This window comes from Orycteropus afer, unplaced genomic scaffold (assembly GCF_000298275.1).
Source record: "Orycteropus afer afer isolate SDZICR_OR568_19922 unplaced genomic scaffold, OryAfe1.0 scaffold00252, whole genome shotgun sequence".
In the NCBI taxonomy this organism is placed as follows: Eukaryota; Metazoa; Chordata; class Mammalia; order Tubulidentata; family Orycteropodidae; genus Orycteropus; species Orycteropus afer.
Window position 1 is genome coordinate 1,091,448 of NW_006921839.1, and position 25,366 is coordinate 1,116,813.

The 25,366-nt window shown below is 36.8% G+C and overlaps 1 protein-coding gene and 1 pseudogene across 1 annotated transcript in view; both read left to right on the forward strand.

Annotated features, from left to right (window-relative positions):
- ARFGEF1 (ADP ribosylation factor guanine nucleotide exchange factor 1) overlaps window positions 1-25,366 on the forward strand; it is a 192,298-nt gene that overhangs the window by 73,956 nt on the left and 92,976 nt on the right. The window contains exons 12-20 of the mRNA XM_007949715.2: window positions 2,487-2,763; window positions 6,018-6,128; window positions 13,422-13,597; window positions 14,527-14,660; window positions 16,835-17,069; window positions 22,614-22,713; window positions 23,045-23,184; window positions 23,276-23,384; window positions 24,075-24,276. Coding sequence (XP_007947906.1) covers window positions 2,487-2,763; window positions 6,018-6,128; window positions 13,422-13,597; window positions 14,527-14,660; window positions 16,835-17,069; window positions 22,614-22,713; window positions 23,045-23,184; window positions 23,276-23,384; window positions 24,075-24,276 — 1,484 coding nt within the window. The remainder of the gene's footprint in view (window positions 1-2,486; window positions 2,764-6,017; window positions 6,129-13,421; window positions 13,598-14,526; window positions 14,661-16,834; window positions 17,070-22,613; window positions 22,714-23,044; window positions 23,185-23,275; window positions 23,385-24,074; window positions 24,277-25,366) is intronic.
- Window positions 17,629-17,751, forward strand: LOC122150830 (annotated as a pseudogene).

The following is a 25,366-nucleotide window of genomic DNA, read 5'->3' on the forward strand; positions in this document are numbered from 1 at the left end:
TTATGGAAGATATTCATTAGAAACTGTCCTCCCTACTCTTGTCTCATATTTGGTCATTTCCAAACTGTCCCTCTCCCCATAGTGTAATTTTCTAGGTTTTTGTATATATTCATTTGAAAGAAATACATATATGCATACATACATGTGTGAATGTGTGTGTGAAAATACATATACACATGTATGTTGTTAGTTGCTGTTTATTATTATTATTTTAATGTGCTTTAGATGTAAATTTATAGAGCAAAATTTGTTTTACATTCAACAGTTTGTATACATTTGATTTTACGCCCTGATTACCATTGCTGACCATAACAAACTCTCCTCCTCTCCTGTCCCTGTGCCTGCCCCCTCCCTGTGCCGTTCTTAACTATGCACTCCTGTCTGTCCAGCTTTCCCTCTGTATGAATGCTGTCCCTCTGATGCCCCATGGCTGATTGCTCTAAGGGGTGTGTCTCCCTAGAGTTGTTGTTGTTGTTCGCCGTCGAGTCAAACCTGACTCATAGCGACCCCTCCTTGGGTTTCCGAGGCAGTATCACTACGGAAGTAGGATTGCCCAACCTTCCTTCCGAGGAGTGGCTGGTGTGGGTTTGAACCGCCAGCCGTCTGGTTAGCAGGCAAGTGTCTTAGCCACTATGCTACCAGAGCTCCCTAGGTGGGTGCATTACCTTGGGATAGGTGTTCTGCATGTAGGTCTTTCTGCTGTTGGGTTGAGAGCCAGTCCATGGGAGTAAGTCTAGTTCTAGGCCTGAAGACTAACCTGGGGCCATAGTCGTGAGGGTTGCACCATACTCTCTCTGACCGGTAATTCTGGTCATTTTGTTGCTTTTGGATTTTGTTCCACATTTTTCCTCCCACTCTATCCAGGACCTCCAGGTTTGATCCCTTTCCAAGCAGTTGGCATTGGTAGCCGGACACCATTTAGTTCTTTTGGTCTTGGGGTCCATCATATCCTCAGACTAACTGTTTCCAGATGCCTTTGATTTTCTTCACTCTTCTTTGCTTCAGATGAGAGGAGACCAATAGTTGCTCAAAAGCTTTTTAAGACCCAAGTCACTACTCACCAAAGTAGGTTGTCAAGATTTTTATGTACTATCCTTACAAATGGACCAATGATCAGCATCATGATAAATGAAGAAAAGATTGAAGTTGTCAAGGACTTCACATTACTTGGTTCTACGATAAGCACCAATGGAAGCAGTAGTCAGGACATAACACACAAGGTATTGCATTGGGCAGATCTGCTGGAAAAGACCTCTTTCAAGGGCCAAAGAGCAAAGGTGTCTCCTTGAAGACTAAGGTGCAACTAACCCACACCATGGTATTTTCAGTTGCCTCTTATGCATGTGAGAGCTGGGCAGTAAATTAGGAAAACCAAAAAAGAGTTGATGCTTTTGAGTTGTGGTGTTGGCAAAGAATACTGGGAGTAGTACCATGGACTGCTAAAACAACTAACAAATCTGTCCTGGGGGAAGTGCCCCTGGAATGCTCCTTAGAAGTGAGAATAGCCACACCTCACCTACTTTGGTAATATCAGAAGAACCATTCGCTGGAGAAGGATATCATGCTTGGTAATATAGATGGTCAATGAAAAAGGGGTAGGCCCTTACTGGTTCAGGTATAGCAAGGATTGTGAGGCTGGCACAGGACTGCACAGTGTTTCATTCTGTTGTGCATAAGGTCGCTATGAGTCAGAGACAACTCGACAGCACCTAACAACAACATACTGTACCAGTTGAGTTTGGTGTCCCCGAAGGCTATGGTCCCAAGTCAGCAGGCCCAGTGGTTTTCTCTCTCAGGCTGTATGGTTATCTCTGAGAGGTTACTCCAGCTCTGTCTTCTGTTGCTTCTGTAGTGTTTGTGGCTAGTTTTGTAGCATAAGTACATATGTAAGATTATTTTCAGCTAAACCTATCCTTAGTCTAGGGTATATTCCTGTTTGCTGACCTCCACCTTCTCACTTGTTTATGCATTTCCATGGCAACTCTTGATGGGTTTGGGGCTGCATACTTTTGACTAGTACTCAAGCACTTGACCATTAGTTCTCCCCAGGAGATAATGTATATATACTATTTACTTTTATACAGTAGTTGTTTTATTCTTTTTTGAAGCATAGGAAACTTTTGTTTGATTTTTTAGCTAGATTCTTTGTTGGCAACACTCCGATTATTTATTACCTGAGGCTTTAAAAAAAATAGTTTATTTTTTGTTTAGGTAATATATTTCCATCTTTCATATAGCAAAAAGAATGAAAAGGGTGTATAGTGAAAGTTTTCCATCTCTGTTTTCAAGCACCAGTAACATTATAAATAACTTGTTACTTGTTTTTTTTGTGTGTGTGTGTGTGTTTTCATTTATGTTCATTCTTTCTGGTTGACTGTACTTTCCAGGCCTGGAAACAAAGTGGTACCTTACATTCAAAGGATTTATGGTTAGTCTAACATTATAGTTCCAAATTCTAATGACCTTATTTTACTATTTGTTTTCAGTTGCAAGAAGCCAAACAAATGGAAAAAGAAAGGCATCGGCAGCATCATCTGCTGCTGCAGTCTCCAGTAAGCCATCATGAGCCTGAATCACCTCAACTCCGATGTCTGCCACCTCAGACAGTTGATCATATGTCCCAAGAACATGAAGGTGACCTTGACCCCCATGCAAATGATGTGGATAAAAGCCTTCAGGATGACACAGAGCATGAAAATGGATCTGATCTTTCCAGTGCAGAAAATGAACAGACTGAAGCTGATCAGGCAACTGCAGCTGAAAGTAATCTTCTGGAGAAGGGAATGTGGGATGTATGTTTGTGTGTGTCTTATGCAAAGCGTGTAAGGATGAGAGTTTTTGGTGAAGAAATATGGATAAGGTAATAGGTCTTACGTCACACCAGACACATTGTGCAAATTGTGGACTTCATTCTAGGTGGCAGAGTTAATTTGACGTCAGCCTGTAAGATACGTGTAACAGTACTATGCACTCATTAACATCTCATGAGCAGTGTGATTTATAGATTTGCTTTGGAGAAGATATATGTTCTAAAGAGAGTCATACATATCTTTTAGCATATTATATAGGAACTTTTGGGTTTTTCTTAAGATTAGTTTCATAGCACACAAGGACCAAGTTACAAAAATTTTCTGGAATATGACTGAAAGTTTTAGGAAATCATTTACAGTTTAGAAAACACTATCATTATGCTTTAAAAAAGTACTGAAATTAAATTAAAAAAAAAAACAAATTTTTGACGACTGACATAGAAAACACATTTCCTTTACACATATCCTGATGTGTAGTAATCATATAAATTGAGATGATCTTTGACAGTATTTTTATATAAGTAAATTTATTTGTAATAAAAATGGATACGATTACAAAAATTACATTTATTTTACAAATTTGTTTCTCTGAGAAAAGTAATCCTACAAAGTCAGTCTTTCCTGAGCATTTTCTCAATTTTAGGTGTTCTACGTAACTGCCAGGGAGTTTGATTTGTTTTCGGTGTTCCTCAACTTTCAAAAAGTTACTGAAATTCTGTTTCCTGTTCAAACTATGTTTTCAAGAACTAGTGTGGCTAGGATGTTGTTAAAATTCATCAAAAGTCTGTGTTTTTACTATACTTTCAGTAAAGATTTCTATAATGTATTTTTAGCTGTACTTTTTTTAAAAGACCATATATTTTCCATAACCCAGTAGTAGCATGACTAGAAAGAGGCTGTCTTACTGTGTTTAGTACTTTATTGTGTTTTTTAAAGAAACGGTTTTGATATACCAGGCATTCACACTACTGAAGTTCATAGTGAATCCACACAGCCTATATGATCTATATGATCCTAGCTTGCCCTTTCTAGTATTTCCACTGTGTGCTTATGAAAGGACTGATTCTGAAGACTAATTTTTAGTAAAGCTGGGACTTCAGATATTCCTACATTTGTTCATCTGTGCATTTCATCTGGGCAGTCTGTGTCCTAAGTACTGCACTAAAACTTGGAGATGCAGCTTTTGCTCTTAGAGTGGGCATAGTCTTGTCTAGAGGGTCAGGTGTGTGTGAATGTAGAACACAATAAGTATCCTGAAAATGGCATGTGCCGAGTGACACTCTCAAGGGAAGTTAGAAAATACTGTTGTGGAGGAAGTGATGATATTTCAGCGGAATCTTGATGGATAAGGGTAGGAATTGGCTAGCTGGGAAGTTTTCCAGCAGAGAAAACAACATGAACTAAGATACCAAGGAGTAGTTGCATCTACTGTGTATGGGGCATCACTCTAGGTGCTTTATAGGATACATGATTATAATTATGATGTAGTTTGCTGTGGTGTAGTTGTGATTATTTTGGCTATGAAATGCTTTTCTTTCATTAGCTGTTATAAAGGAGGATTCTGGTTGAGGACCATTGGCTAAGAGTATGCACTTAGGTTGAATGACCTGGTTTAAATATCTCTGTCGCTTGCTAGCACTGTGACTCTGGAAATAAAAGTTAACTTCTATAAGCATTTGCTATGTGTAGTAAATATTAGTCAGTGTTACTCTTAACCTATTTCTGTCTTCTAATAGATAATATATGTCAGGCTTGAATCTTAGTTTGGTAGTCATTTTATACACACTTTTAGGTAGTGACTCAGTATATTTAGTACATTGACCCTCACATTTTCAGACAGTATATAATTTTAGCCAGGGAGAACACTGAAGTAAAAAACTTAAGAATGGTGGGAAAATGATCAGTCAGGTAAGGCATTTATGTGATTTATTCCACTCAAACTCAGACTCACTACTGTGGAGTCAGTTCTGATTCATAGTAACCCCTTGGGTTTCCAGAGTGGTATCTCTGCAGAAGTAGATTGCCCAGTCTGCCTCTCGAGGAGTGGCTATTGGGTTTGAACTGCCAACCTTCTGGTTAGGAGTCAAATGCCATAGACAGGCACTATGCTGCCAGAGCTCCCAGTTTATTCCACAGGAGAATCTAAATGCTATTGTCTTTCAATGTTTTATAAAATAAGTTTACTGATTTGATATGCTGTTTTATAGGTTTCCTCTTACAGCATTCAGAATTTTGTAAGGTACAGCAGATGGTAGATAAAGAGCAGTGAAATATGGAGAGGACAGGGTTCTGGAAGCTCGCATCATAATTGATGATTCTTTATAGTCATGGGGGTAGGGGAGGGGGGAATTGGAGGGGAAGGTGGTCAAGGAAGGTGGAAAGAACAGCACTAGCAGCTGATCAAGCAGTTTGATGCAATTTGGTGTATGGCAGGGCCTCTCAGCACAAAAGATTCTAAAGTGCCAGTATATGCAAATTTGTGTAAGCCATTTGGGATGTCAAGGTTTGTTGGCTTTTACTGGAAATTATAAATTCTGTATAGTAACATCAGTTTCTGTAAAGCTGTTGAGAAGCTGTGATTGGCAGTTACTGTTTCCAGTTAACATTAATTGGCAGAGTAAATTCTTTTTTACTTGTTAAATTTGGTTCTACAGTGGAAATGTAGGTTTTGTTGAGGAAAAAAATGGTTAGGAGGGGACTGGAAAGCACTAGTTGAAGCCCAGACAGACCTAGTTCTACTTCCTCAAAGACCTCACTGTATTAGAGTGCAGTGTTGATTTTTGATGAGCCTAAGTAATGAAAATGAACTTTAATTACATCTAATACATTGCTTGGTGAAGGAGAGAAGTGGATGGGACTTAGTAGAAATGTTTTATCCAAAATGCTTCTTAAGACTTTTGGTAGTTAAAGGAATAAAATTGTAAAACATTTAGTTAAGCTGAATAACCATTTAATAGCTTATCAAATACATCATTATTGAAATTGATTCTGAAAAATATTTTAAAGCTTAGTCTATTTATTTGGTTATAATTTTTGAAGGCTTTTTTTCCGTCCCCCTTACATAGAATTACTTCTGGTTTACATATCTATCTGATTTTTTTTTTTTCTCTTATTCTGCATTGTTTAGGAAAGTTTTTCATCATAAATGTTTAATAAAGGTTATAAAAAATTAAAAATAATGTTCTCTTGCATTTTTCTACTTCAAAGCCTTATCTAAAAATGATATTTTATATGATGGAGAAAATCATGACCTGGAAGAAAAGCCACAAGATATTGTGCAGAGCATTGTAGAAGAAATGGTGAACATTGTTGTTGGAGGTATTGTACTTCACATTAATTAGTTTATTCTGTTTTAGGGAATTTCATCAGACTATGGAGAATATCTTTATAATGTGTTGAACAAAAATGGCAAAATTACAAACTTTTTTGTTAAATTTGATTTCCTTCATAATTTATCAAGAATGAGTAATTTTTTGTGGAGAAAAATATTTAAATAGCTTTTTTTTTTTCTTTTTCTCATGGTAAAGTTACAATCTTTTATAAAAACCTGTTATTCCTACTCATTAAGAAAAAAGTTAATGCCATGTCAATTTTTGTTTTTGTTTTCAGTAGGAGAGGCCCAGACTATATTTTCCATCCTCCTCACTGCTAAATTTTATAAACCAGAATATGTATTAAATTGATTTGATTTTGAGTATTTCATATTTTTCTTGGGAAATAACTAAATTTCTTATACCTTTATTATTATAGACCAAATTATAGTTGCTATAGAGTTAGCTCCTATGAATTGTATTCTAAAAATGTTTTAAAGTTTGTAAGGAATTTCATTCATGTTTTTTCAATAGTATTATACATAGGATTAGATTTAAGGTTAATCCACCTGGCATTTACTTAATTCATGGTATCTTGCACAGGGATAAACACTACCTCATACATATACTACTTCTAGAAGTATTAAATGAACACTGTGGATCTCGAATAAGAATAGTACTGTTTCACCTATACCTAACTCCCATTTATTACATCATTTCTAAGAATGTATTTCTTCCCCAGTGCAACCTAGAAACAGGGATTCATCTAACTGCCTGCCTTCTCATTCTTTGACTTTATTTATCAGCAGATATTTACAGATCATGAACAGTAGCTTGATACTGTAGGGGGGATACACAGATTACTGCAAGATGCTCTTGAGGAAAGGGGTTATGGAATTTATGTATGTAAAATTGATCCAAAGTAGAAAGTGATATATTTCCATAGAAAAAAATAGCTATAATCGTATTAAAATTCAGAGAAAACAATGATTATTTCTAGCTAAAGTGATCCGGGAGTGCTTCATATAGAAAGTGACAGTTGAACATGGACTGTATGAATTTACATAGGCATGGGCATGGTATTTCATATATTGGAAACTATATTAGCACAGATCTAGAGAAGAGAATGATTAGTCATATTTGGGAATTGGCTGGTGGACGTTTAGCTATAGTGTGGAGTACATGATGTCATATAATAAAAATAAGTTTGGAGTCAGTAAATGGAGGGCCATAAGTTCTAGTTGTAGGAGTTTGGAGTTCACTCTAGAACAGAATGGATTACCATTGAAAATTTTAGAGCTAAGAGATGAAATCAACTGAACTGTGCTTTAAGAAGCTAAATGGAAAATAGGAAGTCCAGTAGGAGACTAGTGCAGTAATCTGTGCCTGAATAGGGTAGCAACAGTAGAAATGGAGAGGGAAAAGTAGATGAGAAATGAGATAATGGATGCAGATTCAGGAAGACTTTGTAATGATTGATTAATCTGAGTAAAAAAAAAGTAGTGTGTTCAGGGGTCCCCAAGACCACTCATAGGTTCAGAGCTTCACAAGAAGGACTCAAATGTCTCAACCTGTAATCCTACTTATGATTGTTTTGTTACAATAAGGATACAAAGAAAAATCATCAAAGGAAAAGGCACACAGGGCAAAGTCCAGAGGAAGTCAGGCACAACCTTCCAAAGGTCGTCTCCCATTGGAGTCACATAAGGTGTTCTTAATTCTTCCAGCACTGAATTGTGACAGCACATGCCATGAAGTGTTGTCTGCCAGCAAACTTATTAGAGACTCAGTGCCAAGGTTTTTCCTGGGGGCTAGTCGTGTAGGTACTGTTATGGTTACCTAGTGCTGCTCTGACAAGAATATACCACAATTGGGATGGCTTGAACAAACAGGAGTTTATTCCCTTACAGTTCGGAAGGCTAGAAGTCTGAGTTCAAAGTGCCAGGCTTTAGGAGCTGGGTGAAAGCCCCTTGGCCTTGGGCTTCAGCTCTGCCTCCAGCTCCTGGCCCACTGAAACTAAGAGGCTTTTCTTCACTCAGACAGCTGCTGGCTGCTGAGGCTGCCAAGCCCATGGTTGACAAGTAAAAAGGCACAGTCCTGATATTACCAAATCACATAGCAGGCCATTAATTCAAGTCCATTGTAAGTCCCAAAGGCAGCAGAGCATTGCAGGCTGCTGAACATGGCTACATGCAGGGTTCAAGGTGCCATAAGCTAGAGACCATTCCCAAAGTTGCTGCTTATATACGGGAAGCAGACCACATACCCAAAGCAGCAACTCAGCTGCTTGTAGTAGATCCCACCATGGAGTTGATTACCAGTCTCATCATGGGGAATAACTACCACCTGCTGCCCAGCTACTCAACCAGGCCCAGCCAAGCTGACACACAAACATAACTGCCAGAGGCACCTTCTTCCTTCCCACTGCCATTGATTCTGACTCATAGTGACCCTGTAACACAGAGTAGAACTGCCCATAAGTTTTCCAAAGCTATGATTTTTATGGAAGCAGACTGTGACATCTTGCTCTTGCAGAATGGCTGGAGGGTTTGATCAAACTGCCCACCTTTTGGTTAATAGCCAAGTACTTAACCACTGTGTCTTCAGGGCTCCTTCCTTCTTCCTAGCATGTTCCAAAATGTCAGGCTCCAAGAAGGAAGTTAGATGTTCAGCATAAACTTCATTGTTTGTAGTAGCAGTTTTAAGTACAGTTAGCCAATCTTATCAGTTACTTTCCACAGACTAGCTAAGGGCCATCTGCTACCTTAATTGTTCTGCACAGATGCTGTCCCAGTATTTGAGCATAAATGGGTAGGTAGATGGTGGTACTGTTCTTAGAATGGGTATCTATGGGATGAGAAATTGACTTGGGAAAAAAAGCACTTATTTTTATTTTGATATTTTGAATTTGACCATCAAGTAGGCCATTCATGTGGAAATGTTATGGACTATGTAATGGAAATACAGAACTTTGGCTAAGAAGTAGTGAGACAGGATCTATAGATGGAAGTCATCTGTTTAATATCGGTAGTTGAAACCATAAGATTATAAAGTGAGAAAGTGTAGAATATAAAGAAAAGATCTTGATCTTGGGGAGTATGCATTTAAAAAAAAAAAAAATGTATAGTCAAGGAAGAAAGAGTATCTTGTGCCTATAGATTCTTTAAAAATATAGATCAGGGGTTGGCAAACTATGGCCAGAGGGCCAAATCTGGTTAAAACAAAAAATTCATTGGAACATAGCCACATCTATTTGTTTTTTGTATAGCCTATGGCTGCTTTTGTGCTGTATAGGCAGAATTGAGTAGTTGTGACAGATACCATAAAATGTTTACTATCTGGCCCTTTACAAAAAATGTTTGGTAGCCCCTTAAAAATGATAATCCTTTTCATTTTTCTGCAAGTTTTTATTTAGAAAATTTTCAGGCCTAGAGAAAAATTTAATAAACACATCCTTTAGCTAGATTCACTAATTGTTACCAATTTTGTTGTATTTGCTTTATGTGTTTTCAGTTGCACACAAATACTTTGTATGTATATTTGTGTGTGTTACTTACTTTTGCTGAACCATTTGAAAATTGATTGTATACATCATGACATTTTGTCCCTAAATACCTCAGCATATACCTTCTAAGAATAGGGGAATTCTTGTGTATAACCACAGTTCTGTGTCACACTTAGATATTCCTAATAAACATACATTAAAAAATTTTTCCCACTTGTTCCAAATTGTGTCTCTTCTCATGTCCTCTCAACCTTTTTTTTTCTGTGCCAGAACCCAATCTGGGTGAATTCACTGCATTTGGTTGTTGTATTTCTTTGACCTTTTTGGTCTAGAACAAATCCTCTTGCCTTTTTTCACATACGACTTTTTTTTTTTTTAACTCTTAAGATATGTGTCTTATAGAATATTCCATATTTTGGATTGAACTAATGATGTCCTAATGATTAGAATACATAGTAAGCATTTTTAGCAAGAATACAATTGTTTTCTAATTCTAGCATTAATTGACATTTTCCTAATAGAACAGAGCTTATCCTTCATTCCCTCCTTAAAAACAGTATTGTGGACTTACTAATTCTTTTATTTTTTTTTGTGTTAAAATCTTTTATCATCGTTATTCTTTGTTCCAAATCTGATCAGTGGGAATCCCTTCAGGCCATTTTTGGGTCTTTTTGATGTGATTCTGTTAAGTCTTTGAGCATGTGGTCACTCATAGGCAATTCAGTATTGTTGACTTTTCCCTTGATTCAGTCCTATCTGCTTCAGATTTTCTAGGAATTCCTCAGTTTTTGATTCATTGTCCTCCTTATTTCAGTGCTATTATAGACTTTGTTTCTTGTTTATATTTTGTCTGATAATTTCAGAGGGATTTGTCAACAGAAAAGAAAGTAAATTAGTATTCAATTCATCTTGAAACCAGAAGTCAACATTTATGTTTATGAAATAATTAAGTAGAGGAGAAACGTAGTAGATAATATCTAACTTTATTAAATACTACTTTCTGTTTAGTAGAAATTATTTATTTTATTTGTATTTATTCATTTAATTCTCTGGAAAAGCTGGAAGATTAAGTTAATGCTGCAGCTTCCCTCCCCTTCCCTCAGTGAGAGAATTAAAGGTGAAAGATTAAGTTAACTTGCTAGAAAGTGATAAAAATCCAGCTCAAGGCTTTCTGACATCAAAGCCTGAAAATGGTAACAGCAAATATTTTCAATTCCTTTGAGAAATTTCCTAAGAAATAAGATGAAAATAGTATTAAAGAGTATTGATTATTCCTTTGAGAAATTTGATTAAAAGAGGGAGAAAAATAGCTGAAGTATGACAGATACGAAGGAAATTTTTTTTTTTTTAAATGAATCAAGATTTGAATGTGTTTTACTGGATGAAGGGAGGATCCAGTGATGTGAACAGAATTGAATAGGTTATTTTATTTATTTATTTAAAAAAAAAAAAAAAACCCTCCAGTAGAGGTAATACTGAAGGCAAGAAGAGATGGATTTGAAGGCATATATATTGCTTACCTTAGAAATGCAAAGAAATACTTTCCTCTGAAATGAGATTATAGTAAATGCCAGGGAATTTTATGGTGGGGGAAGGGAGAAAGAGTTCATGTTAGATTACCTAATTTTTTCTAACTAAAGAAGAGGTATAGAAAGGTTGGTGGAGGGAGACATTAATTGGGTGCAGAGAGAAAAGTGTTTGGAATAAGTGTTTGGAGAAGTAAATAGGAACACAGTTCTAATTATCATTAGTAAATTCTTTGCCTATATAGGTAGTCCCCAACTTAAGATAGGGTTCCATCTGACCACTACTGTGCTGTAAGTTGGTCCTTACATAAGTTGAATACCTCATTGAAAAAAAAATTTGTAATTGCCTTTTATTATCAGTATCTTTGTAAATCCTATCTTTGTCTTTGAGAGTTGGCATGAGAATGATAACAGCATGTTACACACTGCAAAACTGTGTGTAGTACGTACTACTAATGATAAGATGTACAAAAAAACCAAAAACAGATGGTTTTGAAGTACAGTTCATCCTAACTTGAGTGCATCATAAATTGAGGGCTGCCTATATGTAGAATTAGTTTGATCCCCTTTCCAGGTAAGAATCCACAAAGACTTGAAAGCAGATGCCTTGGCATTCTTGAGCTGTTTTTTCTCGAGGGTGAGCAGTCCAAGCCTGTATCTTTGGCCTTTAGCTGGCCCTCTTCTGAGTCATCACAGGCAGGGAGACAAGAAGAAGCAGGTCTGTGCACCCTTCTTGGGTTCTTAGGGAAATATGGAAACAGTAGAAAAGAGCACTGCTGCTTATTTTGAAGGACGGCACATTGCTAATATCACAGATGTCAATATGTAATGTAATATTTACTATATTGGACATCAGCATATTAAAGCTTCAAAAGGTCTGTTTTTAAAGCAACTCTTTTGTGTAACCCAGTTTCCCAAATATGTTTTATCATTGAATATGTTTTTCAGGTAATGTTGTTTGGAATTATACCTTTTAATCAATCCCAGTGTATTCTAATTTGGAGAGCAGAAAGTAGCTTCAGGATAAAGACACCAAAAGCTGCTACTCATTTTATTGCTTCAGTCAATCAAAAGTTGGGAACATGTTATCAATTAATAAAACTACTTACTGAGTACTAGTTGTGCTTTATACATACTATATATTTGTGAGGGAGCTCTGGTAGCATAGTGCCTAAGGCACTTGACTGTGGTTCAAACCCACCAGCCACTCCTCGGAAGGAAGGTTGGGTAATCCTACTTCCGTAGTGATACTGCCTCGGAAACCCAAGGAGGGGTCGCTATGAGTCAGGGCTGACTCAACGGCATATAACAACAACAACAACAACAACATATTTGTGTGTTTTGGTGAAACCTCAGATACATTATTATCTCTGTTTTGCTGATAAAGAAACTGAGGCAAAGAAAGACTAAATAATTTTCCAGTTAAATGGTAAAGACATGATTGAAGCACTGGCCTTTCATGTTCCAAAATCTGTGCTCTTTATAATACAGTATTTTCCCTCATGCTAGCTTACAGTTTCTTTCAGTTTTAGCAAGAAAGGAACAGTTTTCTGCTAAGTAACTACTAACTTAATGGCCACAAACATGAATGTGCTTTTTTTTTTAAAAAAAAAAATAAAGGTCACTACACCTAACAGTAGTTCTGGGACTAGGTATTATCTGTTTTTGTTTTACTGAAGGTTACTTGTTTCTTTTTATATTAATTACCTATATGATTACTCAGCATAACATAATAAAAAATATGCAGTGATGGAGGTCATCATATCTAAGCTGTGTTCCAAAGAACACATTTCTTAGAGATGTTAATAAAAAAGAGGGAGTTACTGGTGAAATAAATTTGGGGAACATTGCGTATTGCATATCCCCTTTGAGGAGTTTAATGCGTATTAGCAAATTAAAGGCTATAATAAACCTGTTTCCCAAACTAAGTTGACCATGGGTTTTATTTTAAGGAACTTCCGTTAACATCTGAAGGTATTAGCATTCTTGAGACCCCAGTTAGTAAACATTAATATATGCTAAAATTAAGTTCTGTTTTGGCACATGCCAGTTAGCCTTTCATCAGCTGCATGTGTTTCATTGCCAGATAACTTAAGGATTCATATTTGGGCATATTTCACATGCATATTTAATAGTAAGTCTGGTAACCTTTAAATTGGTGTCAATACATATCACTCATATTGCTTTTCTGACACTGTTCCATTTTAAATACTGTATGCTTTTTAAATACACTTTAGTGAAGTCAGATTTTTCGTTCTTACCATTTTAGATATGGGAGAGGGGACTACTGTAAATGTAAATGCAGATGGCATCGTTGGAACATTAGAAGATGGTAGTGACAGTGAAAATATTCAAGCAAATGGTATTCCTGGAACACCAATTTCTGTTGCATATACACCATCCTTACCTGATGACAGATTATCTGTCTCTTCCAATGACACTCAGGTATAAGTGGGGGGAAAATCTCATTAATCCTGTAGATATATGGCCTATCAGCATCTTGTAGAGAATCTCTCCAGTTGCTAATGCTGGCAGATTGCAGTTTAAGAAAATACACTTCTTTCCTTATTGATACAAATCAAAGCAGTTTATTCTCTTCTAGTGTTGATAGCTGAATTTCCAACTATAAAATGTGTCTCATCTGGGTTCCCATCTTCCCTTCACCTCTGCTCAGTTGAAATTACATTGAAAAGGAACATTTTCATCATATAATATGATATATTTCTAGTGTCCTGGGATGAGAAAGACCTTTCAGAAATTTAGAGAATGTTATCTTAACCTTTGCTCAAGGCTATAGTGAAATTGCTAGTTTGGTAGTAACAGGTCCTCCTCATTGTTCCTGCCTTATATTATGTATGTTTTTATCCTTACCTTTTTAGATAACAGAATCCTACCCTATTAGTGTCCCAGGTTTTCCTGGCCTTACTGACCTTTAGCAAATGTGAACTTTTAAACATTGCCTTGACAATCTCCATTGTTTTATTTCTGCTCAAGAATAGGTAAGAAAAAAATATAAAACATAGTGACAAATAGAAAAATGCATAATTTAGGCCTTTAGTTGAGGTATTTTGGGGAGGGTATGATGCGCTAGTGTTTTGTTGATAATCCTATAAACTAGGTAAATAAAAGAGTTTATTTAGCAGCAAAGGAAATATTTAAGAAGAATCTAATTATTTTTCAGGTATTAATTTATTGTCTAAGGTAGGATAGTGTATTAGACTAAAGAACGTATGGCAAATTCATTATCTGGTTCCCTTTCTGATTAGGTGGGGTAAGCCCCACTATATTATTGAATGAGATAAAATACATTAGAAGATTAAAATTATTTTATACTAACAAATGTCTTTATTTTCATGGTATGTTAACTTGTTTAGGAATCTGGAAATTCTTCAGGACCTTCACCTGGTGCTAAGTTTTCCCACATTTTACAAAAGGATGCCTTTCTAGTATTCAGGTCATTGTGTAAACTGTCAATGAAACCACTGTCAGATGGACCACCAGATCCAAAGTAAGTCAATAGTTGTTCAGCCTGCCAAATACTGTTTTGTTTCTTTATGTTGAAATTTACTAAGGTAATCTTTGTGTTTTCTTTTGTTCTCCTTGTCCTGTGGGACCCAAATAAAAATTTTAGGTCTTTTTCACTCTCAAATAAAAAGAAAAAACAAAAAAAAAACAGTTTGAAAAATAATTGAGTTCCAAGACTACCTGATTAAGTACCTTGCACTATTTCCCAAATGGTACACACAGCATTATAGAGTAGTGCCTCATACATAATTGCGCTCAGTAAATATTACTGAATGATTGAGTGAATGAGTGACTGATGAGTGAGTGTATGAATGAATGATTTTGTTAAATATCAGTATTGTAAGTAACTTAGAGCTCAGATACCTCTCCTTCCCAGCTTCAGGCTAGGCATCTAAAAGCTACACCTAAAGATGATAAAACCTAAAAGAAAAAAATCCTAAAAATCATATAATAAGATAGTATGTTTTCACTAAGGTCTGACAGAATTCTCTAGGAAATTCTTTGACAGAGGAGTTAATTTGTTTTCCATTGAAAAGAATGATTTAATCCTAGGAAAACACCAAGTTTGTTATAGTCATAAGTGGTCAAATATTTTATATGGTGCAACTCTAATTAATTACTGCTTGAGATTGGAGTTACTAGAGTGACCTGCCTCTTTAGTGTGGCAGCATGATTTATTGCAGTGTGACAGTTTGAGAACTTATGGAGAGAGAAACTTTGGGGAAGTCTTGTTTAATGTTAAAAAGAGATATTAAAATAAGGGGAAATATAAGCAACAGTACTTCAGTGAAAAACTCTAGAGTATTTCCATTCCCACATGCTAATTTAAAAGGAAAAACCGAGACTATCCACTGACCCACTACCATCAAGTTGATTCGAACTTTATAATGACCTTACGGAATAGAGTAGAACTGCCCCATAATGTTTCCAAGGCTGTAAATCGTTGTGGAAGCACACTGCCTCATCTTTCTCCTGGGGAGCATCTGGTAGATTGAAACCTCCAACCTTTTGATTAGCAACCAACTTCCTTAACCACTATGCCACTACAGTGCTTTAAACCTGATATTTGAAAGCCACATTTGTTAGATTTTCTATGGTTTTATTTTCTCACATTGTATTTATTCAGGGAGAAGCATCTTTTAGGCCCAGGACCCTGAAATCCTAAACAATTTTTTGGCCTAAGTCCTGAGAGTCAGAAATATAAATCAGTTTTTGAATTATAATTTATGGATTTGTTTTTGTATTTTGAAAATACAAACTCTACCAAAAAGGTATAGGGTTGTCTGAATTGCAGTACTTCTATACCTTGTGTTGTTGTTCTGTGCTGTTGAGTCATGACCCCTCCTTGGGTTTCCCAAGGTGGTGTCACTATGGAAGTGGATTGCCCAACCTTCCTTCCGAGGAGTGGCCTACTTTAAAAGAATGTGTTTTTAGTTCCTTATTAAAAAATTGATAATTTTGACATCTCATTCTGAATTTTCCTTGAGGAAATAGCTTAGGAATTTGGTGTTATTATTGAAGACCATTTTTGCCATGATTTTAAAATGTTATGACATATATTAATCATGCTATGCTACCATAATTACTATTCATTTCCCAAACCTTTACGTTACCACAGAGAGCTCTGATGGTGTAATGGGTAAGGCATTTGGCTGCTAACCAGAAGGTTGGTGGTTCAAACCCACCATCTGCTACATGGGAGGAAGATGAGACAGTCTACTTCTGTAAAGATTTACTTCTGTAAAGATTTACAGCCTTGGAAACCCAACGGAGGTTGCTATGAATTGGAACTGACTCAGTGTCAGTGGGTTTTGGTTACATTACCACAAGGAGAAACTCAGTACTCTTCAGCAGTAACTCCCATTTTTCCCACACCCTTCCCTCCGGCTCCTCATAACCTGGTAATAGGTGAATGATTTTCTTTTACCATTTAAAATATATGTAAAATTACACATTACAAGGGAACATCTGTGATTATCATTATTTATTGCTAAGCTTATTGACATGCTCTTCTTTTTTATGGTTCAGAATTTTCATTTCTGCACCATTAAAAAAAATTGTGAAATTATATGGTACCAGGAAATATCTTTGGAACAATCTGTTATTACCATAATACTAAACTTGTTTATATACTGCATCTTCTTTTTTACGTTTTAGGTCTCATGAGTTACGATCCAAGATTCTTTCATTGCAGTTACTTCTGTCCATTCTGCAGAATGCAGGACCTGTTTTCAAGACTAATGAGATGTTTATTAATGCTATTAAGCAGTATCTGTGTGTTGCACTCTCAAAAAATGGTGTCTCATCTGTTCCAGAGGTTTTTGAACTTTCTCTTTCAATATTTCTTACTTTGTTGTCAAACTTCAAGACACATCTGAAGATGCAAATTGAGGTAGGTTTTGCTTTTAGGCATTAAAGTGTAAGAGTACTGTTGACTGTTGTATTTGATTCATGTTAAATCAGATTTTTAATACATTGGAAAGTTTTTCAAAATGTGAAGTCATATTTGTATGTTACCATATATCCTTTTTTTTTTTTTTTATTCAACTAAAGTGTGCCTCTGGTAGCATAGTGCCTAAGGCACTTGACTGCTCACCAGAAGGCTGGCGGTTCAAACCCACCAGCCACTCCTTGGAAGGAAGGTTGGGCAATCCTACTTCTATAGTGACACTGCCTTGGAAACCCAAGGAGGGGTCGCTATGAGTTGGGGCCGACTTGACGGCAAACAACAACAACAACAACAACAAAGTATGCCTATGAAATGGGAGACATTGGGTATATGAAACACTAAGAATGCAAAACCAAGTAAGACACAGCCCCTGCCTCCAGGAATTGGTACTAGTCGAATGAATGATTTTAAATGCCATGAATTAATTTGGTCCTCATATTACCTCTGCCATTGTTGATACAGTATGTGTAATAGTGAATTTAGTTCTGTTAAAAGAAGGCCCAGGTTTGCTTAATGGCAGAATTGTAGGTAATGAGGTTTATCCGAGGTATGATTATTGTTAGTTAAAAACTTTACAATACTCAATACCATGATGACCTGGCAATTTTTGACAGGCCCTAAGGGAAACATAACAACATGGAGACTGAATTTAGAAAAAGAAAGCTCCAGATACATATTCTGTCCACATAGTTTAAACCATTTATGTTTTAGCACTTTATAAGGGACGATTTGGACAGGAGACAGATTTTTAGTGTTATATTGTATAGCATTTGAAAATATTAATTTCTGCTTTGTACTCTTTTTTTTTTTTAAATATATAATGTTTCTAATGTTTTCCCTTACAATCTTTGGCAGTAGAATAACTTTCATTGGGTTCTAAAATAATTTCAGAGATTTAGCCAAACTGAATTAGGAAATCTTCCAACATTGTATTTACAGTGCAGGTATACCAATTCCTGATCTTTGTTATCATCTTCAGTTGTTTCAGTATTTTAATGTAGTACTTTGTTTTACTGATTTAAGGGCTAATTTTATGTATTAAAATTCATCTAGAACATTTTTACAAGAATAACATAGAATAACCATTGGTGTTTTAACCTAAACATTTTTATTTGGGCCATATTTTTTGGGCAGAAAATGACTTCTTAGAAACAATTCCTGGTACCTGTATATATGTTTTAGAAGTTTGCCATATGTCTATTAAAAGAATACAAAACATTTAGCTCAGAACAGTTGCTAATCTCTCCCGTTATCTTCAGGAAGTACAACTAAAATATATATTTTTTTAACTTTCGAAATTTTTTTCCTTTAACAAGTTGCATGTCTTTCATTTAATTATGATGCATTTAACTTGATGTTAGACAATTCTAGAAAGACTTGACACAATAACTTAAAGATTTGTGGACACTGATCTCACTTGTATAGGTGCTAAAGGGGCAGGGAGGCTGCATCTTCCGACCTCTAATCGCATAAGAGGAAGACAGAATCACCATCAATAACCTATTCCTCTGAGGCCAAACACAGTGCCTCCCTCCAGCCCTTTCATCAACCCTGACACCAACTGTTTCTCTGGCAGCACCCACCACCTTTCTGCTGAGTTTGGTAATTCACTGCAGTGGCCACATAGAACTTGCAAATTATGGGGTTTATTAGGGACGCACCAGGCTACAATTCAAGTTCAGGAACAATGTTCAGTCTCTCTCAGCCACCAGTCTCTCTCAGTCTCTCTCCCAGCAGCGCATGTCTCTCAGTCTCTCTCCCAGCAGCGCGTGTCTCTTGGTGTCTCTTTCTCAGCAGCGCGTGTCTCTTGGTGTCTCTTTCTCAGCAGCGCGTGTCTCTCGGTGTCTCTTTCTCAGCAGCGTGTGTCTCTCAGGAGCGTGTTTCTCTCAGCAACACGTCTTCGTCAGCCAGCAGTCAGAGATATTTAAGCCTCTAGGAAGCCTCCTTTTGAGCCTGGCAGAGTGGCCAAACTAACCAATCATAACATCAGAATTCTAAGCACCTGAGAGAGAAAGTGAACTTCTCAGAACATTGCTTTGTGCCACTCTCAACAGAAAGACCCCAGGTGGGTAACTTTAACAATCAGGAGCTCCTCAGTTGCTCATGGTAAATTCTACCATGGAGTTTACAAAGACTTATGGCTAGAAAAGCCATACCAGGTAATTTACTACACTGCAGGCCACCCGCTGGCTTTTCTGGCCATTATCCCTTTTATACTTCAAAAATAACATCCCCTTCACCATCAGTTTAAGAATAACCACACCCATGAAAGCATGTAAGCCAGCCACTTCATGCCTTTATCTTCCCCCATTTTAAACAGGCAATTTCTAATTTGCCCATCCCTGTCAAACGAGTACTCTGGGGAGACAAGTATGGTCCTTTCTCTCTGAAGAATCTTCTGTTCTGCTTGAAACTCTAGTCATCTGCATCCATAAACAAGCAAAGTCCAGCCCAGCACAAGCCATCAAATTACATAAACTTAACACCAATTCAGTGCCAGATATCTTCCTCTTCATTTGGTCGGGTTCTAGCCATCCCAGCTAGGTCATGGGTACCAGCTGCCAAGTTTGGGAGTCACACTCTTTCCTTCACTTCAGACCAGCCAGCACCTTCTCTCACACCCTTAGTCCTCAGGGACTATTTCAATGCCCATAGACTCACAACTCTCTGCACTTCAGACCCGCCAGCCCTTCCTCTCATCCCTAGCTTCTGTGGCCTAGGTCAAAGAGTACCAAATTCAGCCCATTTCTTCTTTGCTGCACTAACCTCATTTCCACTCAAGTGGACCCAGTTGGTCACAAGTGAGTAATACACAAGCCTATTGCTCACTGACTTCCTTTAACTTTCAGTCCTGCAAGGGATTTCTCTCATGGACCATGACTTTCCTGTCTTGATGTACCCAAAGCCTAACTGCCTGCTCAAAATTCAAAAAGCCAGTCTTTTTTTTTTTTTTTCCCCCCCGTAGGTCCTGTCTTCAAATGCAGATCTTCTGTTCTCTCAGTAGTTCTGATTGGGGCTCAGGTTTTCTACCTAAACCCCTAATACTCTACACACAGGGCTGGAAACAAAAGCCTGTGTTTCTTCTGGGAAAATTCTATTTCCCCTTCTAACATATCCAATCAGGTATCAGCTGAAGGTGAACTTACACGCTCTCTGTTATCCACACCCCATTATCATTTCTAATGTACAAGTAAGTAAGAGAACATGCAGTATCCGTAGTATATTTAGATAAAAATATAATCCAAAACACATTATCCTTTTAAAGACATTCCAGGTTCGTCTCTTCACCTTGAGTACCTTCCCAGTTTATTTATATGGCCTTGAGCCTTTGGCTGGGTATAACCAAAAGACCTAGCCTCTGAATCAATTATCTCTTTTAATAGGTAACACCAACCAAAGTAACCATCTAAGAATCCACAGTTTCACTTCCCAGGCCCATTCCTTCTTTCTTTTACAAAATTCCATGCTTCTGTGAGTCTGGAGCCACTGCAACAAATCCCACTTCTGACACCAACTGCTAAAGGGGCAGGGAGGCTGCATCTTCTGACCTCCTCTAATCGCACAAGAGGAAGAAAGAATCACCATCAGTAGCCTAAGGCCTATTCCTGTGAGGCCAAGCATACTGCCTCCCTCCAGACCTTTCAGCAACCCTGAACCAACCTTTCCTCCTGCAACACTCACCGAACCTTTCTGCTGGGTTTAGTGATTCACTACAGTGGCCACACAGAACTCACAGATTATGGGGTTTATTAGGGAAGCACCAAGCTACAATTCAAGTTCAGGGAAAACACTCACTCTCTCTCAGCCTGCCATCTCTCAGCCACCAGTCTCTCTCAGTCTCTCTCTCAGCAGTGCATGTCTCTCACTGTCTTTCTCAGCAGTGCGTGTCTCTAGGTATCTCTTTCTCAGCAGTGCATGTCTCTTGGTGTCTCTTTCTAAGCAACGCATGTCTCGGTGTCTCTTTCTCAGCAGCGCGTGTCTCTCAGGAGCGTGTTTCTCTCAGCAACACGTCTTCCTTAGCCAGCAGTCAGAGAGACTTGTTCTGCCTCTAGGAGGCTTCCTTTTGAGCCTGGCAGAGTGGTCAAACTAACCAATCATAGCATCAGAATTCTAAGCACCTGAGAGAGAGAGCGAACTTCCCAGAACATTGCTTTGTGCCACTCTCAACAGAAAAACCCCAGGTGGGTAACTTTAACAATCAGGAGCTCCTTAGTTGCTCATGGCAAATTCCACCACAGAGTTTACAAAGACTTATGGCTAGAGAAGCCATACCAGTAATTTACTATCCCACAATAGGGAATTTAACAGACTGTTGGAAATGTTTATCCTTCTAGAATGAGATTTTACGAAATCATTTCAGCAGGGATTACTATTTTTATAGGGTAATTTTTTTTTTTTTTAATGAACATGAATTTAAAAGGAAATCCCCTAAGAAATTTCTTTTCTGTTCATAGATGATAAATTCTTGCTACAAAATTATTGTAATGTTTTAATTTTAAAAGAGATTGGGCTTTATTCACTTTCTCTTGTTCCTTGAGGTGAGATTATAAGGCTAAAATGAACTAAGTGTAGGTATACTTTGAAAAATAATAAACATATTCAAATACAAGATGAGTTGTGTTCTGCCTTAAAAAATTTCAACATATAAAAGTTAGGAAAGAGAATCCTATTATAAGGTTGCCTAAACCAGTTTGAAGGGGGAAGATAACAATCATCTTGCATTATAAATGAGTATTTCTGTATTCATAATACGTAATACCCCTTGTCAGTATGTTGTTTTTTAGTCATCCTCTTAAATCACCAACACTTTTTTGAAATAATTTTAATCTGAAAATTCTTAGCTTTTAAATTAAGATTCATTTCCTTAGTTGATTAATAACTCCTTTGTGCTTTTGATATCATTTAGTGTAAAGAATAGTGAGAAATCACTTTTCAGACAACAGAGATTTCCTGTTTTGTAAGTAATTATATAACAGCATATAAGAATTAGATCCTTTTTATTGTTTTGATGAGAATAGCAGTTATATTTAAATCGAGAAATAATTAGACTCACCCAATACTATAAATATATGAAAACCGTAACTTACACAGGAGGTAGAAAATGAAGCATGTCTATACATTAGTTTTATAAATATGTTGAAGAAATTACTACTTATAATAATTTATTCTGAGGCACTCCAAATCTTGGCAGATTTCTTTTGTAGTGGATCTGTGATGGAAAACAAAATAGCTATTTCAAGTGCAGTACATATATTGCAAAAGCTACTTTAAATCACCCAACAAATTTATCTTAGTTCTCATGTTTCAGAGATGGAACTCAAAAGGAGTTGGACTCAAGATGAGGCTGGGTCTCTACAGCTTTGGAATTTTTAAAATGTTTTAAGATATTTAAAATGCTCTATGTCTTTGGAATATTTAAAATATTTAAATTTCCCACGTATGAATTAATAAACAATATTTTAAATAGATATTTTCCCTTAATCTCAGGTGTTCTTTAAAGAGATTTTCCTGTACATATTGGAAACTTCTACCAGCTCATTTGACCACAAATGGATGGTTATTCAGACATTGACAAGAATTTGTGCAGGTATTTAGAATTATCTTTCATTATTATCTCTTTGTGGGAGCTCTGGTGGCCTGGAGCCTAAGACATTTGACTGCTAACCAGAAGGCTGGCAGTTCAAACAAACCAGCCACTCCTTGGAAGGAAGATTGGGCAATCTACTTCTGTAGTGATACTGCCTCAGCAACCAAAGGAGGGGTCTCTATGAGTCAGATGTGACTCCATGGCAGTGAGTTTGGTTTGGTTTGGTATCATCTCTTTCTAATTATAAGATATTTAAATGGCCAAACTTTAAATATTTAATACTCATATACTGTATGCCTTTTATTAAAGTTAATATATTATATTGTTACAGATGCTCAGAGTGTAGTGGATATTTATGTAAACTATGACTGTGATTTAAACGCAGCAAATATATTTGAAAGATTAGTAAATGATCTCTCAAAAATTGCACAAGGACGGGGCAGTCAAGAGCTTGGTATGAGTAATGTTCAGGTAAGAACTTTAAAAGATTTTCAAATTTAAGCCAGGGAAGAGGTACATGTTTGTTTGTTTAATATATTTTTGCTTTTATTCAACTTTGTAGGAATTGAGCCTGAGGAAAAAAGGTTTAGAATGCTTAGTGTCGATTTTGAAGTGTATGGTTGAATGGAGTAAGGATCAGTATGTGAATCCCAACTCTCAGACAACTCTTGGTAAGGCACATTTTGAGTGGTAATTCTTTTATAATTTTAAGTAAATGATATTTTGGAGGATAGTTGGAGAGGCCATTAAACCAGTTCATGACATGTGTATTCATTGTAACTGTTGAAGAAGCATTCCCTATAACTAGCTTTAAAATTATTAACTTTCCAATTTAGTTAGCAAAACCATATTTTAAAATTTTCCTATCAGTAATATTTTGAATCTCACATTAAAGGAGAACTTATTTTTCTAATATGTTAAAATTGTGGAAGAAACACATAAAAGGTGATGGGTTTCAGGAAGGTTGAATTATTTATCTTTGTTCACTGTTTACTTGACTCAGAGAAAAAAATCTCAGCTGCTGGGCTGCACTAGTCTTATTTTTGTGAAGAGTTTTAGGAGGGAATCCACTCCTTATGAGGCATGAGCTGAGCACAGGAGACTCAGCGTAGCAATGGCAAAAATCAGCTCCTTCTAATGGTGCATATTGTACAGCTTTCAGTATTTTTGTTGTCATTTTTTTTTACCCCATAGTGTGTTTTAATATCAAGATACATTGTCTCATGGCACCTGACATTTTATTTGTATTACATAGATATCTAAGTAATACGGAAATATATTCCCTTATGCAAAAATTTGTTTTACCTCTCTCGTGTTTTTTTTTCTTTGACATCATACTTTATCAGTTTTTCCTCTTACAGGTCAGGAAAAACCCTCTGAGCAAGAGACTAGTGAAATCAAACATCCTGAGACAATAAACAGATATGGAAGTTTGAATTCCTTAGAGTCAACATCATCATCAGGGATAGGCAGCTACAGCACACAGATGTCTGGCAATGATAATCCAGAGCAATTTGAGGTCCTGAAGCAACAAAAAGAAATCATAGAACAAGGGATAGATTTGTAAGTATCAGATTTTAAGGAGAAATTTTATTGATTATGCCTGTGCCAAAACTATACCACCCCTGCTTCAGTTTTTCTTCTGTTTATTTTTAAAATTCCTTTCTTATTACCACCTTTCAGTGAGTAAAATGGATAGGTAGTCTCCGGAATTCTAGAATTCTCATGGTTCCTTAGATAGTACCCCTTTTTAAAAAATTTTTTTGAGAGTGAGATATATTTATTGTAGATGCACGAATTTACCTCTCCTTGTTCGTTGTACTCCCCCCAAATAGACTCTTACAATACAAAACCAGTGTTAGCATATGAATTAATTTTGTAACATAACATTATTTTTTGTTGATGCCAAAGGGGCAAGGAGACAGTATCTTCTGACATTCTCTAACTCCACAAGAGGACAGAATCAATATCAGCAGCCCAAGACCTATTCTTGCGAGGCCAGACATGCTGCCTCTCTCCAGCCCTTTCACCAACCCTGCTACCAACTGTTCCTCCCATGGCACCCACCACCTTCTGCTTGGTTCAATAATTTGCTGCAGTGGCCACACAGAACTCACAGATTATGTGTTTTATTAGGGGAACAACAGGCTACAATTCAAGTTCAGGAACACTCTCACAGTCTGTCTCAGCTTGCCATCTCTCAGCAGTATGTGTCTCTTGCATCTCTCTCTCAGCACCATGCCTTTCTCAGCTGACAGTCAGAGGGACTCCTTCTGCCTCTAGTAGGGCTCCTTTTGAGCCAGGCAAAGTGTCCCAAAACAACCAATCCCAACATCAGAATTCTATACACCTGAGAGAGAGCAAACTTCCCAGAAGATTGCTTCCTGTCTCACCAACAGAAATACACCAGGTGGATGACTTTAACAATCAGGAGCTACTTAGTTGCTCATGGCCAGAAAAGCCAGACTGTGCAAATTTACTACACTGCAGTTGGTGAACTTCATCTATACAATTTTTTTTTCTTCAATTAGCCTACTTATGAAATCTATTTACTTTACTAAGCAGGAAATATTTAAAGTTTGGTAATACTTCTGTCTAGTAGCATTATTCCTTTATAGGTTTTAGACTTTTTTCCCCAGTTTTTTTTTTTTTT